At 39.9% G+C, this 19,505-nt stretch overlaps 1 protein-coding gene across 1 annotated transcript; it reads right to left on the reverse strand.

Moving 5' to 3' along the window:
• Window positions 1-136: 136 nt before the first annotated feature.
• TMEM185A (transmembrane protein 185A) lies at window positions 137-16,030 on the reverse strand. The gene is made up of 7 exons (XM_019521653.1): window positions 15,897-16,030; window positions 10,929-11,105; window positions 7,880-8,087; window positions 4,828-4,911; window positions 3,727-3,903; window positions 3,201-3,324; window positions 137-1,438 (listed from the first exon to the last, which is right to left on the reverse strand). The coding sequence occupies exons 1-7, from the start codon at window positions 15,932-15,934 to the stop codon at window positions 1,194-1,196; spliced, it is 1,053 nt and encodes a 350-aa protein (XP_019377198.1). The 5' UTR covers window positions 15,935-16,030; the 3' UTR covers window positions 137-1,193.
• Window positions 16,031-19,505: the final 3,475 nt, after the last annotated feature.

Raw genomic sequence — 19,505 nt, forward strand, 5'->3', positions numbered from 1 at the left:
TAAGCCACTGCTCCCCCACAGGGCATAACACATTTTTGGCAATTTGGCACTGATATATTTATGACAGCTAAACCAATGGGTGTGAGGATAACCAACAAATGCTGAATGCTTAAACAAAGTATAGTTTGGCACAAAATGCAGAAGAAAATATTTTATTGAACAGCTGAAGGGGAGAATGAAGGAAAAATGTGCTGCTTAACAGTAAAATTTGAATACAGAACTAGAAAAGCAACACAATGTTAACATTTACCCCCAAGCCAGTGCAAAAGTTCTGGTTATTTACATAATAATTTACATTACTAACTCAAAATAACATAAGCTGTTATACATTTCTATATAAAACAAAAGCCTTCAAGTCTCGTGTAAGAAGTGCCACACTCCTGTGCCTGTGGTGTTAGATAGTGATCTTGTCTGAATATGTAATGAAAGGTAAAGACATGCTAATAATGTTCTACTACATGCCTATCGTACTTCAACAGAAATGAAGCCAAGTGTACATTTAAGACTTGAAAGACAATCTTCTGTATTAGCATATGCAGTTCATACAGGCTTTTTAAAAAAATATTTTTACATAATATTTATACTGTACAGAACTAGACTTTGAACCAAATATATTACAAAGCTAAAGTGTTTATATAAATACTATACAGGCAGGTTTGTAACCAATCCAATAAAAAGGTTCACAATTTAGACAATCACCTATCTTCATGGATTAAAAAAAAAACCAGAACAACAAACACATTCAAAACCCACCATAACACTGGGAACCCAATGTTTAGAAGCCTTAAATGAGGGTAGGAAAGTCTGAATGTCACTCATGAGAGGTCAGACCACGGAATTACAAGTTTTCAATGCCCATCTTGCTACATTTGCTTTCCCCATTTCTGAATTGGGGGTTGTATCTTCAGTCATGACTTCATAGGTGCATTTTTAGACAAAGATTGTTTCCTTCTGTTAACCTTACTGCAATTACTGTTCCCACTTTGATTAACTTCCATGAGATTTTGAGCAAACATGAAAAGGTTTCAAAACAATATTAAAAAAAAATCTTCAATTCCTTTAGCACAAGCTACTAATCCACAAATATCTATCCTTAAAAGAAATTCAAACAAGGCATGAGATGAAATACGTTTGGCTGCTGATTCCCAGTTCCAGTTTCATGGGGGTGGTATCAATTCACCTTTGAAATGACCTTAATCTGGCATGTCAATGTTTATCTTGGGAGGTGGAATAACATATTTCCCAGGACTCTGGGTGATGACCACTCCAGTCTTTTTCCGAAACACTGGTGCAATTTTTGGAGGCTCTGGAACAGGTGTTTCTTCTGCTTCCTCATTATCTTCATGATGCAGATCGTAAGAAATATTTCCATACTCTCTTAAGAATGGGAAAATTTCAAGCAGGAATTGACAGAAGTCTTTGCGAATTCCAAACCACCCTGAAAAGTTGTAAGAGGTTTAGATTTCACTCCTAAAGGATATCAAATTTTAATCAAGTAATACGATTAAGCAATCTCTTCTTTTAATTAAGCTCTCATTAAATTATATTTAATTATTCATACAGAACTCTTTCCTATAAATAAACAACAAGCGCTGCTTTACAAAAGGTTGCTTACATGATATAGTATGTATAATACACAGTACTGCAAATTCAAATTGTATTAGCTTGCAGCCATAGTACCATGAAGCAAAATCCCATCAGATTTTATAGGTTATACAGGGTCAGGCTAGATCATTATGTGGAGTGGGAGGTAGCCAAAAAGGTATAGCTGTTCAGCAAAATGAAGGTGCACTTAAAGCAGAGGTAGAAATATAATGCTAAGTTAAATCTCACAACATAGACAACAATAGCAGCACACATGCAATAGCACGGGTTTCAGCCCAGGTTGGCAAAACAGGTACCGATGGTCTTCAAAAGACTTAAGCTAGCAACAACAGTGTGTGGTGAAAGCAGAGTCTACTATCTTCACTGCTAATGTAGCTAGCAGAAGTATATTCACCTCATCTACAATCACATATTTTGTTGCACAAGTATACACAATTCTAAATCGTTCAAGTAACTGGTGTTGGTTAGCTAATGCATGACACTTCCATGAATTAATAATGCCAAAACCTAGCGTGAGGCAATGTTTCCACTGAAGCCTCCCCTCCCCTCCTTTATATTAAGCCAAGATCCTGCCTGCTTGCTACTGGAGACCCATGTTATTCTTGAAGGGTGATATCACACATGGTGTCAGCTGCCATATTTCAATGATGCATTTAACTTAACCCCATTGGAACTATCTGGGTTGAATGGTACAGTATCATATCATACTCGTTCACCTTCATTAGGTGCTGCAGAACATGAATGTGCAGCAACAGCGTACAGCCTTATTAAAGAGTTAGATACGGCTGCACTTTAAATCAGCAGAAAGGTAGTTAGCCATGTTAGACTGAAACCAAGGAAGACAGGGCAGTGCGACATGTCAGAGACTAACTGGTTCAGTCTTGATAGCACCACCCTGCCTTAAGTTCTGGTGACTTCAACCAATGTTACAGCTGTCCCCAAATACTCTATCAGGCTGCTGCATGCTTCAAGGTTTTCATGTCTAAAGCCTAACAAGACCTGCTTCATTCACACTGGAAGACAGACACCATGAAGCTAAGATATACATTGTAATGGGGCTAAATAGGTTTTAAACCATCAATGATAGTGAAAAGATATTTTAAGCACTGAAAATTTCTTAATGCTATTTCTTCTGCAGTTGCAGCACAGAAATGTCTGGTATAATAGCTGAATATGAAAGCTGCCTGCAATCTAAAAACAACTATTAGCGTATTCACAGCTAGGCAGAATTTTACTACAATAACACACTACATTTGGTTCCTTTCAACACGAAAGAGCCCACAGTGTTCGTAGTCTATAAACAAGTAGTACAAATAAATGCTGCAAAATACCTCCAACGCAAGTGCAAGGCATACCACCTTCCAATCCACTGAAAGGCCCCTACATAAAATCCCTACTGCAAAATCTTCAGAATAGAGTACTTAAAACTGTTTTAGACATTCTACCTTTTTTCTAGTCCTTTTTCTTTCTAGAAGTATTTGTATAACAAGTATTTTTACTGAGCCTTTCCAGAAATGCACTACGTTCTGATGTTCAATATTTGAGGATAACATAAGCTTTTAAAAATCTAATACTGCATATTTTTGGATACTTACAGTGATTTCCTCCTTTCTGTCCAAAGGTTGTTGCCATTAATGTTATCAAAGACAGCCAAAGTGGGACAAATATGGGTATAAATGAAAATGCATTATGTCCATCCAGTCTGTGCACAAGTAAAATCTAATGGGAAAAAAGTGATATCAATTTGATTGCAATACAAACATAATCTTAAACTCCGGGTCTCAATTTACCCAGTTAGTTTGAACAAGTAGATAGGTGCACCTATGCAGAGCTCCTCTCATCTCAGACCTTTAACACAATTTATCTGTTAAGTACACTTCTTCTACAAGTACATTAAGTCATAGCCTAGATATGAAATAGAAGATCTTTCCAATGCCTGTGTGAATTATGATGTCTTTTTACTTGACAAAAATCCTTATTTCTTAAAAACTATCTTTCCCTCTATAAAGTTAAAAAGCATCTTTAATTACATCAAAACTGGGCAAATGTAGGAAACTGATTAATAAAGCAACTTCAAATTCTCACTGTAATTCAAACATAGGAGATAAAATATTTGCCTACTTCAAACGTGAGTAACGGAACAACGATTGTCATCCAACTGATCGCCATCGTTATGTGCGTCCGCCTTTGCTCGGCAATCACATCCATTGACCGCAAGAACAGGACAGACCAAACAATGTAATAGAGCACGACCAGACACAGAAACGACATCAAGATCCACAGAGGAACGCAGACAACCTGAAAGAGAAAGATGTCCTGAGCTATTTTTCCTCCTGGGCAAATTATTGCATTAGTTTGGGGGCAATTTTTAGCAAGACTGCCAAGTAGATTCAAGTAATTTGTTGTAGATCTGCAATACTTTGCCTTTAATATTACTTCTTTAATAAGAAAGCTTCATGAACCATGCACCACACTAAGTACTGTATCAAATGTCTCTGTTTAGCAGATAAGCTTCTTAAAACCTGTCTAGACAGGATCTTTAACAAAATTAGCTGAAACAATTTAAAATCACTTCAGACTAATTCCATTTCAACAAAAAGGGGACTAGACACTATGAATGGGGGCTCTCTGCTAGATCCCTTTGCTAAACAAGTTTCTTAATCCTTTTCAGGTTCATTCTTGACTCTAGTTCCAAAGCAAGAAGGGCACGTGGCCATACTATCACATTAACTTTGACATCTATTCACACTAAGTCCACATATAAAAAATAGATTTTGTATCCTTTAGGGCCATTTTGAAGTTTCAGACTTCAGTATATTTTAAGATTAACTCTATAGAGTAACTGGATTTTTGTTGATACTAACTGAGAAAGCAAAAATCTCCCAGTATTTACTACAATACTGTTTCTATACAAGCATTTCCCATCCATGTCATGGTCTTACTATCTGAACAGCAATTTTCCTTCTATGTTATTTCCTTAACATTTGATCAGAGATTGACTGTACATGGTGACAACACCATCTTAATCCCCTTGAATGAAAAGTTGTCCTCTGATGAAAGTAAACTATCTCCACAGGTTTCCTGAACTAGCCATTTGGTGAAAAATTACGGGATAAGCAAATCAACAGAAATGAGATCACACCTGAGCTGAGCATATTCAATGTTTCCATAAAGACTCCACATTTAAAAGTGAGGATATAAAAGAAAATTAAATTTACGTACAAGCCATGGCCATCTGATGATCTCATCTAGCCTGAGTGCAATAAATATGAATTGGAGAATATTGACAGAACACAAAATTTCCAGCTAGAAATAAGAGAGAGACATTAGAGTCACCTCTGAGCACTATTAATAAACACACAGCCCAAAATATAAGACAGAACACTTATGGCTCAGCATATAGTGCTTAAACGTTGAACACAACTTAGTCTAGCATATAGCTATATAATATTAGTCATCTGCCCTTCCATATATACAATACCTATTTTAGTTTTACCTGTTATAAACTGAAGATGGAAAAAAAAAATCAAAATGGATCATATGTCTTTGCATTTAATCATCTTTACTCCCGGTCAGTTAAAAATGTTAGCAGTTTTAAACACTGGAAATGGAAGTAGGAAGAACACTATTTTATCAGATTATAATTAAATAAATAAAATATAAATTTGTTTCTATTTATAAACTTATGCTTTGCACAACTATTTTTAATTACAGTTTGTTATTGCTTTTTTTCCCCACTATGACATTCCCTTTAGTACTTAACAGTAGGTCAAACATTACATTTTGCTAGTGCAGGGCAGCCAGAATGTGAAATTGAAACCAAGTTGGTCTGCCCTGAATCACAGTCCTATATAAAATGAAATGGTATAAGCAGCACTGAGCGGACTGGATATTCACGTTATATACAGTTTGTTGTGTAATTAAAATAATGACATCTTCAATATGCCACACAGCTATAATAAATACTAGTTGCATTAAAAATAATAATGATAAAAAAATCAATGAAAGCTTTTAGCATTCCATTCACCATTATTTCAGGCTTCAGCAGAAATAAAATTTGTATTTTAAAACTAATACTAAGTGGTACTGAGAATTGACAGCTATGATTAGCTCAAAAAAACGAGGTAAAAAATGAAATGTCATCTGAGTTGGCAACATTGTTTCCCAAAGTTTACTGACCTACCACAGTAGGTAGAAGTTTAGGGGACCAGAAAAATTAACTCTGACGCAGTGAGAACCCTGGCATTTAAGAAAGAAAATAAAAAATAAAGGAAATAATTTTCTCTTTTAAAATTAAGATGCAAATTTCTAAAGTACCTCTAAGATGTCAGTATTGCCCAGAGATTAGACAATGTATGCTATTTCATATTGGCTTAGACCAGTCACAAAGTATCTATTTTATAATAACTACAGTTAAACAACTCTCATATAGTTTCATAGTTTCATAGATTTAGGGTCGGAAGGGACCTAGTAGATCTTCTAGCCCGCCCCCCCGCCAGGGCGGAAGAACAACAAAACCCCAAAACAAAAACGGGACTCAAATGAGTCCAGCCAGGTAGGCATCCAGCCTCTTCTTAAAGACCCCCAGGGTAGGGGCCAGCACCACTTCCCTTGGAAGTTGGTTCCAGCTCCTAGCCGCCCTAACTGTGAAGTAGTTCTTGCGGATGTCCAATCTATACCTCCTCTCCATCAACTTGTGCCCATTACTCCTTGTTATGCCAGCGGGCGCTAGGGGAAACAGCGTCTCCCCCAAACCCTTCTGGTCCCCCCTAGTGAGTTTATAGACGGTCACCAGGTCCCCCCTCAGCCTTCTCTTGTGGAGGCTGAATAGGTTCAGGTCCCGCAGTCTCTCACTGTAGGGTCTGCCCTGTTGTCCCCGGATCATGCGGGTGGCCCTCCTCTGGACCCTCTCCATGTTGTCCACATCCCTCTTGAAATGGGGCGCACAGAACTGGACACAATACTCCAGCTGTGGCCTGACCAGCGTCGCGTAGAGGGGGAGGATCACCTCCTTGGCTCTACTCGAGATGCACCTGTGGATGCATGACAAGGTCCGGTTAGCCCTGCCAACCATGACCTCGCATTGTCGGCCCATGTTCATCTTGGAGTCAATAATGACTCCAAGATCTCTTTCTGCCTCCGTGCTCTCAAGTAGGGAGTTCCCCATTGTGTAAGTGTGCTGCTGGTTCCTACTGCCCAAGTGCAGCACCCTGCACTTGTCCGTATTAAAACGCATCCTGTTCCTGTTAGCCCACCCCTGTAACCTATCCAGATCCTTCTGCAATCTCTCCCTCCCTGCTAGCGTGCTCACCTCCCCCCAAATTTTGGTGTCATCAGCGAATTTAAACAGATTACTTTCTATATAATGTTGACTATATTTTAGTCAACATTACAAAAGTTTCTGCAGTAAAGACATATGAGGTGTGATGTGCACGTGAAGAGCTTCATTTAATGAGGGCAAACAGAAAAGGTAAAACTTGAGGGAAAACGGAAGGAAAGCAAAACAGCATGAAAAAACACACAGAGAACAGTAGTGGAAAAATGAGTTGGAGCTCTAGATGTGTAATTTATATTCCCTTTGAGAGATCTGTGCCCTTTTACGAGTGAGGGGATTCAATTTTTTATTTACTAATATTTATTGGCTGTGCTACCGTCTTGTAAATCATCTGGTAATCAAGTACCTGCTAGAAAATGATTACTTCCACACAGACTGCATTTTAAGAAGTGTTAGAAACAGAAATCAGACTGAAACTCCATTTGAAAATGTTTTAATATCAGCAGGTTTCTAGGCATCCAAAATTATAATCCATAAGCTACCCAGACAGACACTTCCATAACATTCTTTCTTCTCCAGAATGTGCTGAACTCAGTATACCCGCACATTAGAAAATGCCTAGTCACCTCATCTAACAATAGAGTTTTAAAGGTCATAACAAGCCTACCAATTGTTATCAATCTTCTGAAAACAGGTCTGCACTAAACTCACTTTAAGTGTCCAAAATTAGTTCTCAAGTCAAACCCTTCTGTAGTGCACTGTTTTTTTAGGTTAGTTAAGGATAAAGACAGGTTTAGAACATGATGCAATTTAATACATTCTTAGTAAAAGATAACTTAATTAGGAAAAATTGATGTTGAAAGAATTTCTATACTGGGTTTTCAGTACTGGTCATCAAAGGACTCTGACAGATAAATCACTCTTCAGAGTGATCAGTATAGAAAAAAAAGTTTTCTATCACTCAGAGTCATAAATGCTACTATGAATATACAGTATTACCTCGAGAGATCTGTCATGTCGGAAGCCCCAGACACACGCTGCAACTGACACTGGAGATACAAAGAATAATGGCATGAAGACCAGAAGCCAGAAATGAGTTCCTCTCTCGATCCTGTCACATACCAGAACTTCAAACATCAGCAGCAGCAGGTGGATGCCTACTGCAATTAACATAGCTTTGAACTCCACACACGTTTCTCCTTCTGCTCTAAAGAGGGATATGAGAGCAATCAAAATCCATGCAACTGTATAAAGAACACACTCATGCAGACATTCCAAAACAATGTAAAAATAATCTATGTCTATCCGGTGCCATGTAGACATTTGATATTATACAAATGATGGCCAACATTTTTATATCATTTTTGGAACAGAATTGCTCTCTTTTGAAACTTCAAATAAAATGAAAAAAACCCAAAAAAACTTTAAAGCCAAATCAAAACACAAATTAAAAAATTTCCACAAGAGCAAATTCCTGACGCACACTTTTCAGAGAACCAAGACAGATTTTTTCAGCTTGTTCCCTGGACAGTTTGCAGGAGGTTGGGCTGGCAGGAAAGCATGCAGGCCAGCCTGCCTGTCTGGTTTTTATCAAAGCTTCCAATTGAATTAGTAAGTTTTATGAAGTGTGCCGAGTCTCTTAAATCAGCATCCTCCAAGAAACCCCCCCCCCCCTCGGTTGGAATATTTTTGACCAGCCCCAAACCTCTCTTAGCAGAATAAGGAGTGGCCTATTGCACTTTTTTTTAATAATAGAATATGCATTTTCTCTTTTACAGATAGAACCACTCCTTGACAGGATGGTTTCTAAATTTATGAACTATTGGTATACTGACTACTTCTGGTCTCAATGAGATCATCTTGAACTTACATAACACATTTTCAACATAGAAATAATTCATTCAATTATAATTTCAAGATCAAAAGGTGTTACGAAAAATAGTGATGTGTTTTCTTAAACTAGATAAAAAGACAAAGATATAATAAATCAAATTATACAGCCCAACACAATGCGATCTTTATATGCCAGAGAGATAGCAATCATTTTCACTATTATACATATTAAGTAAAATGACATCTGCAAATTACTATTATATTGACATAATGGCACTCAGTTTTTTTCTCATCTCCTCTAACTGGCACCACATTAAAGGCATAAATACAGATTATTGTCTTTGGTCTTATTCTTGGCTTTATGAAGTCCTGAAGATCAATTTGGAAAACGTGACAAAGATAACTGTGAGCCTGGCTTAAAAGTAATGAAATGAAAATTTGTTATTGTGAATCTACTGGTTTGCATGTAATAGTTCACATTTAAGTTATTAAGGTAGGAGTGCTTCTCATGAAAACACACATCTGAATTAATACGGTTTATGAAGTTCACAAGTAGGGCTGCAATATAAGAATATTTTTACATTAGAATGTTTAGTACTCCAATACAAAAACCTGCAAAACTACTTACAAATATATTCCTATACAGTCCTTTCAGCGCTATACTAGTAATATTATGGGTATTACTTTGGTATCAGAGGAACCATACTGAAAGCAACTAGTTTACTGCTTGAGACTTTTCAAAACAGCTGCTTGCATTTTATCAATACATGCAATTACAATTCATTAAGTTTTAACAGACTAGGGTGGTATCAACACCAAGGGAGAAAGTTTAGTTAGGCGGCACTGTAGGAGGGAAGAAAACCTTTTTTGCTTTGACAACTTTCTTTATCTAGGGGGAACCTTACCCAATACATGGGTCTCAATCTTAAACTGTAGGCATGCACAACCTGTGCCAAGTCAAATGAAGATCAACAGGCAGGGTGATGCTAAAACAGTTAGCCTACCTACTGCCATCTGCAAGAACAGGATCTCAGTTTAGACAAATTCTACCTTTTCATCTTTTAATAAAACAGGAAATCTGGTACTTGACAACTGAAGTTTGAAAACAACAAGCAAAGGCATGCACTCATCCAGCTGAGCTTCTTCCAAGGATAGCAGACATACTTAAGGATGATCTAGAATGGGTGTCAAAGACATGGCCCATGGGCCAGAGCCAGTCCATGGAACTACACCTGGACTCACATGCAACACATGACAGATCAGCCCCACATGCTGGTCAGGGCATGGACCAATGAGTCTGACACCCCTAGGCTAGAAGAATTTTTCTAAATCAATTTACTGAAATAAATAGTAAATGAAATCCAGTTAAGCATGTGTAACCCCATAATATTTACAGGGATGCTTATGTTAGGATATACCAGGGTGTCAAAATAGGTTGCTTTAGCCCATGAGTGCCTGGGAGGGGTAGGATTTCAGGAGTGGCAAGTGGCAACATTAACCCTCATAGGTTCCTGAGCTGACACAGCGGCCATTGCTTGCCCTGCTGCCAAAATCCAAGGTATGGATCCCTACTGGGGACTTGTTGTTTTGGTGACTGTGACAAGTCCATCCCAGGTATGGGTGCCTACTGTGCGGGATTCATTCTGGCAGGCAAGCAACAGTGGTGTTAACCCCCATGGCTCCCTGAGCCAAGACAGTGGCTCAGACAACCAGGTGCGTTACGCTGCCACTGCTCACCTCACTGCCAGAGGTGTATCGAAATCTGACCTGTAAAGGAGCCCCATGGACCCATAGGCCAAACAAATTTGACACCCCTGGATTATACAGAAATAAATTATGCTGCAATAATCACCTTCAGAGCTATAACTGGGTCCACAGGAGTGGGATGCATTTGTTTACTTGGAATAATTTTAAAAATCATTATACTGAAATGAGTACAAAAGGTAGAGATAAACCCATGAGGTTTTAATCTAATGTGTCTAGATAGTATCTCTGCAGTTTGCAAGAAATTGTTATTGAGACTGAAAGTGTTCAGGGAGGCAAAAGCTGTGTTTTCAAGACCTGTGTACTAAAATTATTACTTTTAAACACCACCAGGCAGGCTATGTTTTTAATATAACTAATTCAATAAGCTATCAAAAAGTGCTTAAGAGGCTCATTCAATAAGGATAAGCATTTCTTTATTTTACTTGGAAAATAAGAGTTCACAACTTACCGATACTGCGGATTTCGTGCCCATACCCCAGTTCCTACTGAGGCACCAACTATAACCATTAGCTTCCATAGCCATATCGGAGCAAAGACAGCCCAGTAACTCCATTGTATTTTGTCATCCAAACGGAGTGAAAGCAAAACTGAGAATAGCAGCAGACAGGCATAGATAAGGAATTTGCTATTAAAAAAGAGAAAGATAAACAACTCAGAAGTTAAGGTAGATTCTTTACCAAAGTGTCTGTCAAGCAAAGGACACCCAGTTTAGTCAACACTCACTTTGTTTGCACGTGGCAATTCTGAACCAGACTGTTGCTTAACACAGCAAAAAACTAAGGCTGTTGCATTTCTTTAAATTTATTTAGTTAGTCCAATAAAAGACCAATACAGCTATAACCAACAACTTTTAAACAGTCAAGTCACTTTTCATGATGAGCTTTATTCATCTTGAAATGCATTACTCTATGCCACCTCACCCATCACTACAGCCATTGCTTCAAAGGAATACATTAAAAGCATGTTTGTAAGGCAAATGTCCGGGATACAAGTGGACTTCTAAAGTACTTCTCCTCCTACAATATAGCTTTTGGATATACCCTGCTTAAATAGACAATTTTCTGAAATTCAACAAATTACATTTCTGGAAAATACACTGGGTGCAGTATAAATCAACAAGTAATAATTGTAATTAGGAGTGCATTAATATACTGGTTTGTTATTGGTACCAATAAAAGGAGAAATGACATTATCAGCTATTGGATTTTTTTGCTCGTTGCAGCCGGTAATTACAGCTGTGTGCACGAAGCACCCTGGTGAGTACAGTCCAGTCTCTGTGCCCTGCTGCCGGCCTGAGCCCATGGCAGACTACAAGTCCTGGCGAGCGGCAGGAGGAGGTGCTGGGAAGTGGTCACAGGGTACCACGCTCAGCAACGAAGGGGCTGTTACTGGCTCCTGCCATGGCAATGCCACATACACAGCAGGTGCCTGTATGCCAGGGCTGCCACAGATGTCGGGCTGCACATGGGTGAGGTAAGGTGCCATGTGAGGGGCACTGTGCTCTGCTGGGCACCAGGCACCTTTGCAAAAGTGGCTTCTCCCCAGCATCTGCAGGAGCTCGGCTGCTCTAGGGCTCCAAACGCACCCAGTGTCGCTGTCCAAATGAGGGTCTGCCCTGCCTGCCCAGGACAGCAGTGAGGGTACACAGGGAGTGGGGCTGTGAGTAGGAGCCATGGGCAAGGGGGCAATGTGCATGGAAGTAAGGCAGTCACTGTGTTCCTTGTCAAGGGCTGGAGCAGGCAGGAGCCTCATATGTGTTATAAACGCAAAGCAAACAAAAAAAAACGGTTTATGTCAGCAGTTTAAAATGCCTTGCACTACTACTAAATATTGGTTATCAGATTGGCATCAGCCAGCATGGTTGGTTAATCATCAGTTACTGGTACCAACCAAGAAAATCTTTACCTGTGAACTCCTCACTGTAATCTATATCAAGAACCTTGAATGTTACTCACTAATCATGCAAGGATATTGCAGTCCCAATATTTTTTAAAGATTTTAATGTAAAATAAATGCAATGGTACCTTGAATTTTAAAATCGCTTTGCCAGCACATTTTATAAAACTATCCAAAACTATTCTCACATGCTCAGAATACAGTGACACAACAATCTGTCACTATACCATAAAACAGGCAAAATAATGACACGAAGAATTCATTTGCTACTGTACAAAGACAAAAATAATTTGTACCGAAAGCACTTTTCACCTCAGGATCTCAAGGTGCTCTGTAACACACAATTAGGCTTCGACACCACCTCTATGAGTAAATGATTATATGTATTTTACATCTTGGTAAACTAAAGAACAGAGATTAAATGACTAGTCCAGCAGTGAAGTCAGAAATACAATGTAGTTGTACAAAATAACCTACTAAGCCAGACTTCTACATTATCATAATGTCCTAATACAAGAAACATTCACAAGATCAGCACCTCCTGGTTTAGGTAACAATGCTGGTTTGTCTCTCCTCAGCACAAATGCCTCAGCTCATTTTTAATAGCAGAAAACAACTTCACTGTTTCAGTGTTCTGTGGTATATTCGCTGAGGCTACCTCAAGGTACCAACATACATTATGATGCTGACTAAAAAGTCAAGATATGACTTTCTAAACATATGTTATTAAAAATATTTACAGGTTATTTCCAGATACATTTCCCCTCTCCCCACTAGAAAACAAACAGAACATTACTATGCAGGGGTGACAAAGGTTTATCAGAAGATCAAAACTTTTAGGGTGGGAAGCAGACAAAGTGGCGACTTGAACTCCTAAATTGCTTAGTTAGGCTACTTTCAATTATACTTCAAGTTATGGTTCACCAAAAAAAAACCTCTACCACAAAACAACTCAAACTTCATAAAAGCTCTTTTCCTGCCTCAGCAGCATTTGACATGGTGCATCTGCAGTTAATTTGTTTTAGTCTCTTTGCATGAGTATACTGCCTGAAGCATTTATCATTTTGCACTATTTTTTTCTAGGCAATCAAGTACAGTTTGTTAAAAGTACAACTGTAATCACGTAAAGCCTGTAGTTAGCCATGCTTAATGAACCCTGTTCTTCAGAACTTCCAGGATGCCGTCCTGTCCTGTACGACTTTGACCCAACTGTCTTAAGACATCCAGCAATAGCAATAGCAAACCTGGGAACACAGGGCAAAGGTGAAACTGTTCAACTCACTCTCCTGCTTCCTCTAATAATTCCTACCTCGGGGGCCGATGCTGCAGAAATCCCCCATCCACACTGGGGCTACACTTTAGAGCAGCGGTTCCCAAACTCTGACAGACTGCGCACCGCCAATTATCTCGAGTGGACCCTCACTCACACTTGGTCTCCTCCACGATTTAAACAGTGTAATGCTACCAGATTTTAACACTTCAGAAGTGTCTCATGCTTGAGGCATTGTCTTTAACATTTGGTACATTTAACGTGTGCTAAAATGTTCAGGATAGTCTTTTTTTTCTAGCTTAAACCTGAGACTAGAAAGGAAAAGTTATTTAAATTTGACATTTGGCCTTTTTTTTTTTTTTTTTGGGGGGTGGGGAGATCTCTCCCCCAAACTCCCTGAATTGTAAAGCAGTTGCACATTACCAGGTGCCAACAAGAGAGCAGTCTGGCAAATATTTTTCTTCCCTTTTTAAAGAAAGTTTCCTTTTACTCTTTGAAACATAGACTGGCTGGCTGTCTGCAACGCATGCTTTAGTTGCATACACCCAGGGATTCCAAGTAAAATTCTATGCACTGGATTGTACAGAAAAATCAGGCCAGATCATCTAATAAGTCTAGAGCCTACAAATCCTCAAATAGTGAGAAAAAGGTCTGCAGCAGTGGTTCTCAATCTTCTTAGGCTTAAGGCACACCTCAGAAATGCCAGCCCTTATGCTTTCACTGCTTTTTTGATGACAGGAAAACAACAGAACAGTTCTCCTGTTGCAAAGAACGTAGAAAGACTCCAGCAGGTCACAATGTTTTTGACACTATGGACCTGAAATCTCTCTCTCTCTATTTTGTCAGGTTCCCAGGTTGTAGCCGTACTAGTCTAGAACAGAGGTTCTCAAGCCCCTGGCCACGGCCTGGTACCGGGCTGGAAAGGGTTGGCTGCCCAACTAGAAGTCCAGAAGTGCATGCTATGGACCAGCAGCCAACCTTGTCTAATGCTAAGTATAAAAAAGGGTTGGCTGCCAGTCTGCCATATGCCAGTCACTTCTGGTCTGCAGTTTGTTGGTCTGCGGTCTAAAAAGATTGGGAAATACTGATCTAGAAGCAAAAGGAAGCAAAAACTCTCAGCAGAGGTGATATCTTTTATTACACCAACTACAGGCAACCCCCGCTTAGCACTCTTAATTGGCTCCTGAAAAACTGAGTGTTAAGTGAAATGAGCATTAAGCGAAACCTCAAGTATTTGATGACCCAAGATGGTGACCGCAAGCGTTATAGTGAAACTTGCTGAGCGCTAAGTGAAATCAGGTATCAATTTAAAATAAGAGTTAGAGCAAAATAGCGCTAAGCGAACCATGGAAGATGCCAAATTTTAAAAGCCAATTTTGGATTTTAAACTTCACCGCAGAACAAAAAAGATTTTCTCCCTCCCTGCCTGCCACCTGGCACCTCCAGGGAAGAAACTGTCCCTGATCTACACATCTAAGAGCTATTCAGCACAGCTCCGAGGGAGACGGCTTTCCATCTCCAGCTCCCTCTGTGCAGAAATGAAGTGTATTTCCTACCTCTGGGGACTTTTTTATCACCTTGTATCATCTATACTTTTCCCAGACCCTGATGAAGGGACTTTGATTCCGAAAGCTTGCAGAAAAGGACAATTTTCTTGCTGTTTCCCAGTTGGTAGAATAAAAGGTATCATTTTGGAACCAAGAGTTCTAGTTTTTTGCGGGTCTTCTCGTCTCTGATCAACACAGCTACCAAGCGCACCCTTGCTTAGCACTCTCAATTGGGTCCTGATAAACTGAGCATGAAGCAAAACTGAAAGTTTGGGATGACCCATGGCAGGGAGCACCACAACGAAACTGGCCGAGTGTCAAGTGGAATCGGGTACCAGCGTAAAATGAGCGGTATACCAAAACAGCGCTAAGCAGTGGCTGCCTGTAGATATTTGCAAAAATAAATAAATAAATAAAAAAGCTTGCAAATAAAGAAAACTAGGTTTTACATTTTTTTTATTTATTTGCAAATTTTTGCTGTTGCAAATATCTGGTTGGTCTCATAGAGACATCGTCACCTCTGCCACCAGTCTGGATGCCTCTCTCTGCTTGAAAGGACTGTGTACCCCCCAACCCCAGAAACTGGCCCGAAGCCCCGCAGGAGCCGTGAGGGCGGTGGGAGAGGGGGAAGGAACCGGAAGCTCCCATCATCCACCCTCCCCCCCCCGGCCGGGCCGCGCCGCGCCGCGCCGCACCGCCTCACCTGGGATTGAAATCCTGGAACAAGCCCCGCAGGTTCATGGCGGCACGACCCCGCACCCCGCCGCTCGCTACAGGGCACACATAGCGCACTCGCCCGCGCTCCTCCGCCCCGCACAGCCGCAGACCCACCGCGCATGTCCGGAATTGTCGTCATCCAACCGCTCTCGTCGCCAGACCCCGCCCACTCCTGGAGTAAACAACCTAGCCGCGAGAGGCGCATGCGCACTGCAGGCTGTCCCTGACGGGTTGGGGTTGGAAGGGAGTTGAGCGGGAGGGAAGTTGCGCATGCGTGGTGCGGGGGAGAGGGACAGTAAAGCACCATGCATCGCTTGTGGGCTCTTCCCAGTGGCCTCGGTGGTAGTGGGGGTCAGCCTGGCCTCCTTAACTATACCTGGCAGGCAAGGGTCTTTGGGTAAATCCGGTGTCTTTTCTTAGACCAACTGAAATAGTTGGGAAAAGTCTAATTTTAAAAAATCTGAATTTTTCCAACTATTTCAGTCGGTCTAAGAAAAGATGTTGGATTTACCCAAAGACCCTTGTCTGCCTATGTCCTTAGATCAACACGGCTACAACTTGCACCCCGAAACATGGAAGATAACTACAACGTGGACGATAACTAAACTAAAAACTGACATTTTTTGCCAAAAACTCAAAAAAAGTATTTGCAGAAGCTGTTTGCAGGTGCTTGGGAATCAGTCCAGGCTCTTCCAGCCGGTGCTGAGGGCACGGGGTTTCCCAAGCTACTTTTATGAAAGGAAAATGTGGTGCAGGATGCGATCTGCTCCTCTTGAGGCCCCTGCTACCCGTTGCGTATATTATGCAATTGACTGGTGAATAGTGCAATAAATTTAGATCAGCCACAGGTGCAAATAGGGGCCGCAAATGCAAAGTGATCATCGCTCAATGAACTGGTTATGCAATAAATAATAGTCATGCAATAAATTTAGACAAGCCATACATGCAGTCATTATTACAGGATAAAAATGACTCTCCAGCTATAAGAAGAGTCCGCTAGCTCTAAAGTTAGTGCTGGGAACGGTGTAACAACTCTATAGCTGGTTTCTATCCAGCTTTCATTTGAACATGTAGCAGGGCCTTGAAGTCTTGAAGTTTCTGCCTGATTCTTTTGCAAGCTTAAGCATTTGTGTGTGGCTGGCTTCCTCAAAATAGCTGGCAGGCAAAAGCTGGCTGTTCAGATGCAAATATGTCTGTCAAGAGCCTTACCACAGCAGAGAGAGAAAGAAAAGCTTTCTTGCCTTTTAATGTCAGTTGGGGCCGTGTCAAGAATGTTTATTTTAGACTGGGAATATTTTCTTGTACATTTAAGATCAGATTTTATAAATGAACCAACCAGTCTAGTTCCTCTGTTGTGCTTTTTTTAAAGTAATAATAAACACTGTGTGTGTGCACATGCACTTTTAGGCACACAAACACTACTGCAACAATGTTGTGCTCTGTTCCAGGGCTAGATTTTCAAAAGAACTCATTTACCAGTTAGAGAAGAAAAGCAAAGATTCTTGAAAAGCTTGGTTTGCTGATCCTAAGCTCTTTGAAAATCCGGTCCCGGTTGTGTGTACCGAATACTTGCAAATCTGGTCCTAGGCTTTTCTGAAGATGTTGTCCCATGTGATCAATTAGAAGTTTGTTAGAATGCAGTATTCATTGTCAGTTAATTTTTAGATTCCTTAACTCTTCAGGTCCTTGATGGCGGAGTTCAGCGTGCATTGTGTTGAGTTTGCATTGCATTTTTTATACTGTGCATGGGCCTGAACCTGCAAGCATTTCTTACCATCAGGCAGACTTACCAGTGAAAACAGGCCCTAAGAGCATAAAGGCAAGTGATTCTCTACCAGCTTGCCATGGCATGATTCACACGATAAATCTAGAGATTCAAATAGAAATCTGTAGTTGTGGTCTTTCTTCTTTCTGAATTCTTTGCAATGGAAAAACTTCTGTATTATTTTTCTGTAGGCAAAAGAAGAGTGAAAATTAAGAGCTGGCATTTTCTGAGGGGGTGCCTCAAGTCTATCTGGAGGTTCGCTCTAGTTTAAAAAGGCTGAGCACTTTGTTCCTGGAGCAATTCACTCATACATGTCCTTCCATTCAGTAAGCATCTCTGGCTGTAAGGGATCAAGCAGCTGACTTGATGTGGAGCCTTGGAGGAGCCTGTATGGGCTGGTTTAACTACCCACAGTTCCAAAGGAAGAGTTAGAAGTTCATAGGTGTTCAAATAAGTTCTTTATACTTCAATTTGCTCGTCATCATTTTTTCCTGTCGTGAATGACTCTTAAATCTGTGTGTGCCCATGATTAAAAGATGAATAGTCCTTAAGACATATCTGACCCACTTTGGGGAAATAAATTGTTATCATTCATGATTTGTTGTGTGTTTTTCCTAAGTATGAACTACTAGGTTCAAATTTGCATATAATCTATGGAGCAATGGTCAATGTAACTGCACAATATTGATGTTACCTAGCTACATGGATATCGTTTTACAGTTGCTTTCCTACCAACTTCCAGAATTCCATAATTTTCCCACTAAGGAGCTATAGCTATACACAGTAATCAGTCATGGAACATGACTTTTCAAAACCAAATGCCTTAAGTTAGCATCTGAAATCTGTATCAGGATACCAAAATAAAGTCACTTGCTTTTCAAAAGTTTTAAATAACTAGCAGCTTCTATTGCAGCCAACACAGGATAATTCAACGCAAAAACCATTAGCTAATAAGTTAAAGTTGCAACCCATGCACTCCCTTCACTGGGCCAAGATGAATATTAAAGAGTCCAAGAGAGTGACCTGGCTTGCTTGTTTAATTGGGTCCATTCAAAAACAGTGCGCTTTTTATACAGCCAAATGCAAAGTTTAGGAATAGTGTTGGCCATAGCTATAGAATGGGGACCTTAAGAGCAGCAAGGAGAAAAGGAAGGAGAGAGACATAGTTATTTGTGTTAGTTTTAAGGAGGAGTCACCATAGACGACAATGGAATGTCAATTCTTATTGTGAAACTTGGATGTATCATTAAGGTGATCTGCAGTTATAATTAATTAGATGATTTTACCTTCATAAAAGATGTTAGTCAGATCAAACCTAAAATCTAGGTCTGGTTCTATATTTAAAAAAAAAAATCAAAGGACTAGAGAAGGTGCGTATGGGAGAGGCCTCATATAAGTGATTGAAAGGCTGGAAAACATACCTGACAGTGAAAGAGATAAATAGTTTGGTCTGTTTTGTATGTCATAGAAGGTGACAAAGTCTCTTGCTGATCTTGTATAAATACTTTTCCAGAAAGGGAATAGTAGGTCCCATCAGGCTGCACCCTACCAGAGAAAGGCATAATCAGAATCCATGGCTGGAAGTTAAAGCCAGACAAATTCAATTTAGAATTCAGAGTGATAAGGATTAACCACTGCAACAAATTATCAAGGGATGTTATGTATTTTCTAAAGTCAAGACTGGAAGTTTTTTGGAAAATATCCTTTCATCATTAAACACAAGTTAAAGGGCTCAGTGCAGAAGTGACTGGACAAAATTCTATAATTTGTTTTCCAGGAGGCCAGACCAGAGGATATAAGAGCTCTGTCTGGCCTTAAAATCTTTGAGCA

This window comes from Gavialis gangeticus, unplaced genomic scaffold (assembly GCF_001723915.1).
Source record: "Gavialis gangeticus isolate Ggan-Ray unplaced genomic scaffold, GavGan_comp1, whole genome shotgun sequence".
In the NCBI taxonomy this organism is placed as follows: domain Eukaryota; kingdom Metazoa; phylum Chordata; order Crocodylia; family Gavialidae; genus Gavialis; species Gavialis gangeticus.

Bases quoted from the DNA above. Each gene is read 5' to 3' on its own strand.
- TMEM185A (XM_019521653.1), bottom strand. From the start codon at position 15,934: ATGAACCTGCGGGGCTTGTTCCAGGATTTCAATCCCAG. The intron at 3,904-4,827 runs GTACGTAAATTT...TTTCTCTTTCAG, and splicing joins TCATCAGATGGCCATGGCTT to GTTGTCTGCGTTCCTCTGTG. The intron at 1,439-3,200 runs GTAAGTATCCAA...ACAACTTTTCAG, and splicing joins ACAGAAAGGAGGAAATCACT to GGTGGTTTGGAATTCGCAAA.